The sequence below is a fragment of the Gastrolobium bilobum genome, unplaced genomic scaffold (assembly GCF_033153095.1).
Source record: "Gastrolobium bilobum isolate Gb01-03AN ecotype WA unplaced genomic scaffold, APGP_CSIRO_Gbil_v1 utg20296, whole genome shotgun sequence".
Lineage (NCBI taxonomy): Eukaryota > Viridiplantae > Streptophyta > Magnoliopsida > Fabales > Fabaceae > Gastrolobium > Gastrolobium bilobum.
Window position 1 is genome coordinate 142,571 of NW_026896617.1, and position 10,657 is coordinate 153,227.

At 34.0% G+C, this 10,657-nt stretch overlaps 2 protein-coding genes across 3 annotated transcripts; one reads left to right on the forward strand and one right to left on the reverse strand.

The window, feature by feature from the left end:
- The first annotated feature begins 138 nt into the window (after window positions 1-138).
- Window positions 139-503, forward strand: LOC133301007 (uncharacterized). Its single transcript, XM_061500605.1, has one exon. The coding sequence runs from the start codon at window positions 144-146 to the stop codon at window positions 501-503; it is 360 nt and encodes a 119-aa protein (XP_061356589.1). The 5' UTR covers window positions 139-143.
- Window positions 330-8,380, reverse strand: LOC133301006 (DEAD-box ATP-dependent RNA helicase 39). Of its 2 annotated transcripts, XM_061500604.1 has the most exons (10): window positions 7,833-8,380; window positions 7,367-7,462; window positions 7,096-7,284; window positions 6,871-7,011; window positions 5,132-5,272; window positions 3,983-4,125; window positions 2,565-2,694; window positions 2,397-2,445; window positions 1,030-1,594; window positions 330-465 (listed from the first exon to the last, which is right to left on the reverse strand). In XM_061500604.1, the coding sequence occupies exons 1-9, from the start codon at window positions 8,349-8,351 to the stop codon at window positions 1,059-1,061; spliced, it is 1,944 nt and encodes a 647-aa protein (XP_061356588.1). In that variant the 5' UTR covers window positions 8,352-8,380; the 3' UTR covers window positions 330-465; window positions 1,030-1,058. The 2 variants fall into 2 exon arrangements, with proteins under 2 accessions (XP_061356588.1, XP_061356587.1); XM_061500603.1 differs by lacking the exon at window positions 330-465 and having other exon boundaries at window positions 515-1,594.
- Between the last annotated feature and the right edge of the window lie 2,277 nt (window positions 8,381-10,657).

The window sequence follows — 10,657 nt, forward strand, 5'->3', positions numbered from 1 at the left end:
AACCCCACAAATTGTAACAAATCCTTAACCACCAACTGCACTTTCTATTAGAGAATGGCAACACACAATAAATTATATATGTAGTCATATACCCACTTCAAGTTCAAACATATCCCATTATCATATATCTCTCTCTCCAATCAATGTCTCGTCCACTCCTAGTGTTGCACCCTCTAACAAGCACTTCACATATTGGCCTTGCAGTTATGACCCTTATGTTGTGTGCCATTGCATTGCTAATGTGTGCTTCTCATTCCCGCAAATGGCGCCAATGGAGCTCTTGCTATAATGCCTTTGTAGAAGAGCCTGTAATAGAGCTCAACAATGAAGTTGTGACCAGTGGTAGCGAGCAGCAAGAAGAAGAACCTTCGCTTTGGCAGAAGAACATACTTATGGGTGGGAAGTGCGAGCTCCCTGATTTTTCTGGCGTCATAATTTATGACTCCAATGGCAATTTAGTAAACCCTGCTAAAACTTCTCGTCCATTAGTAACCTGGAAATAAGGATCGGAGGAAATTTGCAGAAGCAGAACTAAGCTAGAGTTCTATCTATGTCATGTGAAAAATTAGTCATTAATTTATCAATTGTTAACAATTAAATGATCATTTCTTCTTTTTGTTTTACAAACATGGTCATTAAAATCATGAAGGTTGATTTATCAACGAATGGCTGAATTTTATCATATGATATGATCATATTAAGATAAGACATGAGAAGATTTGTTCACCTGCGTTCATTAGTGAGAATAGATTGCTGCATACATACAAACTTCAATCAAGACTTTGCCTTCCAATCTTGTCAAGTATGTCTCTTTTGTATCCATATGAAACTCTTGTAATCTTTAATATAAGTAATGTCCTTTAATTTTGGAAAGATAAGCATGGATCTTTAGTTTGAAAGCACCTTTTTCGTAAAAAAATTATCTTGGATTATTCACTATAATTTATGGCAAAAAACCATGTAAACTATTATACCATCAAACTACAGAAAAATTCTTATCTAATACAAAACCAAGAGCCAATTACTTACTAATGGGGACAATATGATCCCAATCCACTTCACAAAGACGATTGCTTCTTGTCTGATGATGAATTCCGCCCCCTAAACCCCACAACACTGAGTTTAGAATTTGTGGATTTGGTGGCACCCCTTTTACCAGTTTGCTTATTCTCTGAAGAATCTTTTCTCAAGCTACTTGCACTGGAAGATTTTATGGATTTTGAAACGTTAATCCCTTTCTTCATAGATTTTGCTGATGGTGATCCTTTAACATATTTGGTACCTGACCCGCTATTTCTAGCACTTGTGCGGCCACCAGACTTGTCTTTAACTTTTGCTGATGGTGATCCTTTAACATATTTGTTATCTGACCCGCTATTTCTAGCACTTGCGCGGCCACCAGATTTGTCCTTAACTTGTGAAACTTTTACAAACTTTTTGTTGTTTCCCCCTGGCCCAGTAATTTGGGTCCTGGCAATGTCCCTTCGGACACTTTCTTTAGTGATAGCCTCCAAACTCTCATTCTTCCTTAATGCTTCCTCAATTTTGGTGGCCAACATCAAGTCCTTTTTAGCAACCAAACTTGTTACTTTCCCTGCAACAGAAAAGAGTATTTTTATTCTTACTAATACAACTGCAATTTTGTGGCAGTAACAATTGCTAAGAATATATAATTTCAAACTGTTAGATGAAGAAACTTATTATTTTATATTATATTATTCCATAACACACCAATAGCCTTGTAGATTGAAGCGTAAATAATTTACAGGCTTACCACACCAAGAGCCCTTTTTTTAGGGTTTGAAACATGGATTTTTAAAATTCTTTTAATATTCAGGCCCACCACAACAAGAACCCTTTTTTAGATTTGAAACATGGAAATTAAACTTTTTATTAGAAGAATGCAGGCGCCAGGCATCAAACTTTAGACCCCTAGAATTGTATATGCTCTGATGTCATATAAAAAATCATTTGAACCCAAAAATTTGTTAGGTGAAAACAATTTTATTATTTTATATTATGTTATTCCTTAAAAGACATGAAACAACATGGATTTGGTTTAACAATACTAGGAAACTTGAGAATTCACTATGATACACATCAATATCTTTTCTTTATTTTTCCTTTTGGTACATAACTAGATCTTCCATTCTACAGGTAGAAATTCTGTAGACAGGTACTCACGTTGAGGACACAGTAAAATGTTGTTATCTTCTAATTTATAAGCAATATCAAGGTCACCATAATTTGAGTAAAAGTTTGGTTGCAAAGTGTATATGCAAGAACATTGATTACTGCTACCTTTTTAACAAAAAATAAAAGAGGGGGGATCTCGAATTGCAGTAGAAAAAACATACTTCTTAATGTAACTGATACACATTGTAAGAATTTATTACCTTTTGCACCCATACGAGCAGTTCTACCAGTGCGGTGAAGGTAGTCAATCTAAAATCAAAAGGAAAGTAAGGTTGAGTAGCCAATTAATATCAAGAAAGAAAAGGAGAAAGAAGGGGGGCTGTACTTGGTGATCCAATAAATATATTAATAAAAGAAATGATGCTCACAGAATTCAGGGGAAAGTCAAACATGACAACATGATCTACATCCATGTCCAGACCCCTAGCTGCCAAGTCTGTGCAAACCAATGTAGGGCAATCTTCACCGTCACTCTTAAACTTTCTGAGGTTTTCAACCCTGGGTTTAAAAGAAAAGCATCAGAAATAAGTGCGGATAACAGGAAACAGAGCATCTGAGCATAGAAGTTGTTGGCAGCAAAAGTTGCCAAATGCAATTCGAATGTACATAAAAATTCATGTCCTTTCAGTGAGATCTGCATCATTCCCCCCCCCCCCCCCCCCCCCCCCCCCTCCCTCTCTCCTCCATTTTCTTTGTTTATTAATTATTTACAAATGACAGAAGCTATTATTGATTACAAATGAGGTAGTTCAGTTCAGTAAACAACAATTAGCATGATTAATCAACATGAGTGTCAGGAAAGTCACAATTATGATAAAGCTGTAAGTTATTCAATATTCAAGATGATTATATCTAAAATCTTGATGATATTTACACAAGGAAAAAAAATAGCAGTAAGCAAAATGATAAGGTCATCGCTTCAAATCAGGGAAATAGCCTTTTTGCAATCATGTAAGAGTAAGACTGCATATAAGGATTGCCCTCACTCCACCCCCGCTAGTCGGGGTTTAATGGGGAGTGGTTTGAAGTTAGTTGTAATGATAATGATAAATTAGGATAAGTTATTTGGTTGGTGGATTTTGGACTTTGTTGAGTATGTGACCGGGAAATATGTTGTCTATTTCCAATGGCATCTTCCTATTCCGACTGTATGTTTTTTCAGTGGTGCCTGTTTTTTTGGTCACGCATCCTTCCAGCAGTCTAGCTAGCTGTGTCACTTTGGCTGTGTTTTTCCAGAAGTGTTTTTCTTAGGCTGCGTCACTCTAGCTGTCTAGCCATTGTGTTGTCTAAAGCAGTGCCCATTTTCTTCAATTACATTGTTATTCATGTCATTGTTTGTGAAGTCCATTACAACAAGTTTTAATGTTTTAGTTTGATAGTTCTTTAGTCAAGTGAGCTTATCTGTAACAAGCCGAGAGGGAAGTCATAGTTCTTTAGTCAAGGTTTATTATTATGTGATTAGGAAAGACTTCTTGATTAAGTTAGCAGTTAGTTGTAGTACTCCCAAAGCATAGGACATTGTTGCCTTTTCATAGTCATAGTTATAGCATAAAAAAGGTGGGAAGTCAGTGTTTTGTAACACAATAAATGAGAGTCTCTTACTAAAATATATTTTACATTTTCAGTCTCAATTATCTCTTTTCCATCAAACCCCAAAAATTTCAACAGTTGACCATACGGCTATTTCCAGGCAGCTCATCAAAGCACACAAACAGTATAACTACAACTGCACCACAACAGAACAAGTAAAGAACTAGATAAAATAAAGAATCTCAAGGATTATTACCTTTGCTCTGCTGGTACCTCCCCATGGTAGTTAACAGTAGAAATCTGATTTTCACCAAGATAGTGATCCACAGCACGGCTCGAATTCAATGTATTGCAGAAAACCATCACCCTGTTCCCCTTTGCCAGGCTTGGCTCCAGAACCTGCCATCACAAGATCACAAAACACATAATTAAAACCTAGTGAAACAAAACAACATCCAAGTAGTACTCTGATAGTGATGAGCATGTGGACTTCCACGTGAAAAAAATGCACCATAAGTTTCATAACAAATCAGCAAAAACTGATGAAAATGTTGAATATAAACAGGAAATAAAAAAAAAAAAACTGCAAATAAAGTTCATGTTTCCTAGGATGATGAAAACGGAATATTTTTGCATTTTGCTTATCATAAAACCAGTCACTTAACATCATAATTTGGACACCCTTGCCAAAGGAAAACCTAAAGGTGAGAACACAACTAAGAAAAGAATACTGCATTAGTAGAATATTGAATGTATTAAGGCCATACAAACACTCTACATTAGTTCCAATAAAGAATATTTCCAATCTCTATATTCCAAAACTTGTTAGTGAAAGAACATAACTTTAATGAATCAGCAACTACTACAGATTTAGGGTCACATCACGCCTTTTGCAAAGCCAAATGTTTTGTGGCATATGCATTATTCACCAAGACAAGAGGTGCATTTTTGTCATCTATTTTAGAAGATTTTCTTTTTGTTGTGGGCTGTAAGAAAATGTCTTAATATTTGTCTGAGTACAGTCTAAAATTGCTTTAACAAAGGAGCTTATTACTCTTGGAATTAGGATTGTAATTACTACTGTGGTAGTATAAATATATTCTTGTGCAATATGATTAGTGCACACACTTCCAACCTATTCCCTCTGTTTTCAAGTGGTTATGACAAATATAAAAAAATTGGCAACAGTTACCAAGGTGTATATGTCTGAAAAGAAAATCTTAATAGCAGAAAACCCAAGTGTAATAAAACTAGCATCATAAGAGATTGAATCACAAGTAGCTTGAGCAGCACTCAATTCCTGAACAGACTTGGTACTACTTGAGCTGCACCACATCCCAGCACCAACACAACCCCGTAAATATGATGCATTATTGACATGTACAGTGTACACGGAGATGTATACCTGAAGTAATGCTTCCAGTTTGTTCTCAGAACCTGAAAGTTTAATAAAATCATGACGCGCAGAAGAAATCTTTTTATGCAACGTAGATGTGCGCAAATGTACAATGCCTTGAAACTCCTCATCGATCAGCTTTTGCACAGCCTGCAGGACTTAAAGAAGTCAACATTGTGGAACTTAATTACTGAAATTAATCCCAAAAAATGGCATTAGATTCATATATAATAGGTATTTACAGAGTTCAGAAAAATGAACAAAGACCACTGCACTATACATTCTGATATTAGGTTACACTAAAGGCATAGGATTTGATAATACAGTCAAGAAACTACTCTGAAGAGATGATGTCATATTCTCACAACCCCATCCTGATATTACACAGGCCATATCAATCCTCCATAGAATACAAAAATTTAAAAAGCATAAAGCAACTCAGTTTCAGTGATAAATAACCTAATATCAGATCATTACAAAAAAAAAAATATGAACAAATTTGCAACTCCGCAAATTTCTGCAGTTCCCTTTTTGTCAAGTGCATTCTACTTTTTCATCTGGCAGTCCCCAGGAAAATAAATCTGCATTCATCCTCCTCTTTAGACAAATATCAAATATGGTAGTGATTTCCCTTACCCCTACCCTCACTAGTCAGGTTTAAAGAGTCATATTTTCTCATTAAACATGATTAGAAAAAACATAACTATAATACGACAATGAAAGCCTCCCATCTCTAAAAAGAAAAAGGCTGAAATAGTCATAACATCTATGAGGCATACATATTCTTAACTTCAAAACAATAGGTTTATGTCAATTAAGGGAAAATAGAGTTGGAAGGAAAGCGAGCAACCTTTAAACACAAAACCACTATAGCATCAACCTTTAAAAAGATTGTTCACATGATAACTTTTTGTTCTGGATTCATATAAATTTACTGTATTTATTATGCATTTAAAGGTAAATTTTGCACAGCCAAGTGAAAACAAACCACAAAATATATATATTATATATATATATAACCTTTTATCATGTGAAATGCATAAAACAACCTTCTACAGCAAGATAAAAGGTTATATATAGATAGATAGATAGATAGATAGATAGATAGAAAGAAAGAAACAGAATGTAATTATTTTAAGAATATGATGGAACTGGACCAGAAATGATGAAAAAGTGTAATCTCTGTTGCTAGACAATCTCTGACTAGTATCAGTGTGATACAGAGCAGAGATCAAGAAGACTGCGTGATACAGATGTATAACTCTCAGTTACGATCCAGTTGTAAGGTATGGGACTTATCCCACGTCGAAAACATAAGGTTTTAGTGTGGGTTTTATATGGACTTTGGGTTCTCCTACCTTACAAGCTAGTTTTTGGGGTAAGGATCTCCTATCTTACAAGCTAGCTTTTGGGGTAAGGCTCTCCCAAGATTCGTATCAATCTCTCCCTCCCAAAACAAACTCCCCAACAACTGAATTCACTTGCATACTCTTCCTCTGTTTATATCCTACCTCTGCTACTCCAGTTAGAGGGTTAACTAACAAGGCCAAACTAAGAGAGGCTGGCCCACTTGGCTCTTTAGGCCCACCCTTATTTCTTCTAACATACTTTCCTATGCATCCTTTCCTTATTTTTACATACACTTTCCTAATTGGAGGCCTGTTGCTAACAGAATAATCTTCTAAAATCTACAACATTAATATATACTTTGCATGGGGCCAACAAGATTATGGTGCAAATCAGCACACCTTTGTCATGGTTGCAGTTACCAAGATAGTCTGAAAACCTAGGCAATCAGATTTTGAAGCACGATGTTTTAATGGACCCAGAAATTTGCGTATATCAGGACCAAATCCCCGATCAAACATTGTGTCTGCCTCATCAAGAACCTGCAAAACAAAGACCATAGTCAGTAAGTGCAGCTTGCAGCTCTTTGTTGCCTATTTAAAGTTTTCAACTGTGGGGACACTCACCAAGTATTTGATGCCACCATATACCATATTTCCCTCCTCGATATGTTGAAGAATCCTTCCAGGGGTACCAACTACCACATCGACGGGGTTATTAAGTGAATCCTCCTGAGGTCTAAGACGGCCACCACCACTCACCATGGTACACTTGAATCGTGCATGATGGCTTATCGATTTTGCAACTCGGAAAACCTATAAAGCCCATTTTACATTAATATGTGTAATCCAACATAACAGAAGTGAACTCTTAAACATGAGTAAAATGCACAAACACCTGCTCACACAACTCCCTTGTAGGGCATAACACAACAGCTCGGGGACGCCTGGCCTTCAACAGTATTCCACTCAATTGTTCATCCCGTCTTAGCAACTACAGCAACAAATTAACAGTGACTCAGCTGCCCCCAATAGATAACTAGACAAGTTCGTCACAACATGAAGTCAAAAAGCTCAATAACATAAAAAAATGATGTAATGTAGAAGACAAGTAAGTATATGATAAACAAGTTAGACCAATCTGTAAAATGACATCTCACACATCAAACAATTAAATTTAACTATTTCCACTTCGTGGAAGTATCACTGAAAAACATAAATTGCAAAAATGCAAACCACTCCCATCATGTAAAAACACATCTACAGAAAATGCAAGTTCCTGCTCTGAAATTAACACTGCATCATAAGCCACAACAAAGTTACAAGTTTGAATTCACTTTTCAAAATCAATGCAGAAAACGAACCTGAACAAGAGGAAGCAAGTAAGCAAGGGTCTTGCCAGAACCAGTATGAGACCCTAAAACCACACTCTTCTCTTCCAACACAGCAGGGACACCAATACACTGAATCTCAGTGGGAACTTCAATACACATTTCTCTAACAGCCCCCATAACCTCATCACTGAGTCCTAATTCCTCAAAACTCCCAACAACCTTATTCTTCTTCATCATTTCATTCTCAGCCTCAACAGCAGAAGCAGCACGCTTCTTTGAGGGGTTATTGGCTTCTGGGGTTTTGGCACTTTCCTTAAGGTGCCTGATTCTGAGCCTCTCGAGGAGCATGGAGTGCTTCATCTGGTCAGGGTCCATGGTTTCTGGTGCGGCGGTTATGGAACAAAGAGGCCTAAACCGTGGCAAAAGCGTGATGGGTTTTGAGAGTGTGAGAAAAGGGAAGCGCTTGACATGATAATGAGATAGAGAGAAGCGTGTTAAGGAAGAAGAGAATGAGAGGATGAAGAGGGTTCTTCCTGTAGCTCCCGCCATTGAAGTGCCCCTTCTAGTGTTGTGGCAACACTATGGGGTTTTAGGTTCAGATAAAGCTCAACAAATTTAGAGCTTTTTTTATTATTGTGAGAATTTTATTTGTCATTTTAAATGAGAGAATTTTTTTTATTTCTAATAAAATTATATTATTTAATGTGTATTTATGATCTCTCCCTCTCTCTTTTTTTCCCTAATTTTAAAAAAAAATATCAAAATGATATAAAATTAGATCGTTTAAAATGAGAAATACTAAACCCAAATTTTATTGAGAGAAATCGGTGTAAGTTATTTACCAAAAAAAAAAATCGGTGTAAGTTTTATATTTAATATGGAGAAGGATATTGTAACAACCAAGTTGTGTTACAACCATGTTACTACCAATCAATCTCACCGTTAGATCGATTATATTGATCCAACGGTTATATTTATTCTCATCTTTGTATGGTTATGATTATCCATATTTAAAGTGAAAGCATGAAATATGGGAAATCATAACCATACAAAGGTTGGAAATAAATATAACGTATTAAATTTGGGAAATCATAAGCATACAAAGATAGAAATAATTATAACTGTTGGATCAACATAATCGATCTAACGGTGAGATTGATTGGTAGTAACTTGGTAGTAACACAACTTGGTTGTTACAATATCCTTCCCCATTTAATATTAGGGAAAACCTTTATTTTCACGCACTGTTATTTTGTAATTTATCATTTGACCCCCTATAATTTTAAACTTATCAGTTAAATCCACTGTGCTGAAATATTTTGTCATTCAACCCCCTGTGGTTTCAAATTTTCACTTATACCTTTTGTGGTTACAAACAATTTCACTTAAACACTTGCGGTTTAAAAAATAAATATTTAAAATAAATTTTCTCTCTTTTTTATTTTATATCCTCATTTAATGAATGCTTTTATGGTTTAAAAAATATTTCAAGTTATTTATTCTGAAATTAATTTATAAATTATCTTAACTTTTTTAAAATACATTTGAAATTAAAAAAATATTATTTAAGATAAATTAAATTTATATTATCAAAATAAGCTATTTACTTTCTTTAGATAATTTTATAACGATATCGGGTAAAAAATAGATAAGATAAAGTAATATTTAATTTTAATTTATTATCTTGATAAAAATAAGTGATTTTTTAAATAAAAGAAAATTTAAACCCTAAATGCATTAGGTGAGTATATAAAAAAAAAAAGAGAACATTTATTTTAAATTTTTATTTTGTAACCACAAGGGGTTTAAGTGAAAATTTTTCTAACCACAAGGTGTCTAAGTGAAAATTTGAAATCACGAGGGGTTAAATGATAAATTATTTAAGCACAATGGGTCTAAATGATAAGTTTAAAATAACAGGGGGTCAAATGATAAATCACAAAATCACAAGGGTGAAAATGAAATTTTCCCTTAATATTAATGGTTAATCTTACTTATATTTTGTTAGACCTAAAAGAGATTAATAATTAAAATTGAATATTAAATATATGATTCATTTTATCTTTCCTTTTATTAAATGGAGGGTAAGTTAAATTTATTTAACTAGATTCATATGTAATTTATTTTAGGGTTCATTTTTCCTGCAGATAAGTTATTTACATTGAACCTAAAACGACAACGGTTTGGATGAAAATCAAACTATTTTTATAATTATAATTTATTTCAGGGTTAAAATAGTCTTTCTGATTATAATTTTTTAATCTTTAAATCCAAAATGACATTGTTTTGGGAGTGAACGTAAATAACTTATCTACATTCACTATAGAAACATTAAAGCCTTTATTTTAATAATAAAAGATGTGTTATATATATATATATATATATATATATATATATATATATATATATATATATATATGTATGAGGTAGGATCATTTGACACCGGTGTCAAATTTAAAGTTTGACATCTAATCTGCGAACCGTTAGATCAAAAAAAGTCAATGATATCACATGCTTAAAATCAGAGTCATTGATCTTTTTTTATCTAAAAGCTCTCAGATGAGGTGTCAAACTTTAAATTTGACACCGGTGTCAAAGAATCTGACCATATATATATATATATATATATATATATATATATATATATATATATAGTCAGGATCATTTTACACCATTGTGACTTACACTCTTAATCTTATCTGTTAATCTCACTTATATCTAAGGGCTCAAATTTTTTAATAATGTGAGTCATTAGATACAAGTTGATTGGTCAAGATTGATGTAAGACTTCTAACTCTTACATCGGTGTAAGAATATCCTGCCTCATATATATATATATATATATATATATACAT

Excerpts from the sequence above, each read along its gene's own strand:
- LOC133301006 (XM_061500604.1), bottom strand. The coding sequence starts at position 8,351 with ATGGCGGGAGCTACAGGAAGAACCCTCTTCATCCTCTCATTCTCTTCT. Across the intron at positions 7,012-7,095 it reads ATGGTGGCATCAAATACTTG|GTTCTTGATGAGGCAGACAC; the intron begins GTGAGTGTCCCC and ends TTTGTTTTGCAG. Across the intron at positions 1,595-2,396 it reads TGCTCGTATGGGTGCAAAAG|GGAAAGTAACAAGTTTGGTT; the intron begins GTAATAAATTCT and ends TTTCTGTTGCAG.
- LOC133301007 (XM_061500605.1), top strand. The coding sequence starts at position 144 with ATGTCTCGTCCACTCCTAGTGTTGCACCCTCTAACAAGCACTTCACAT.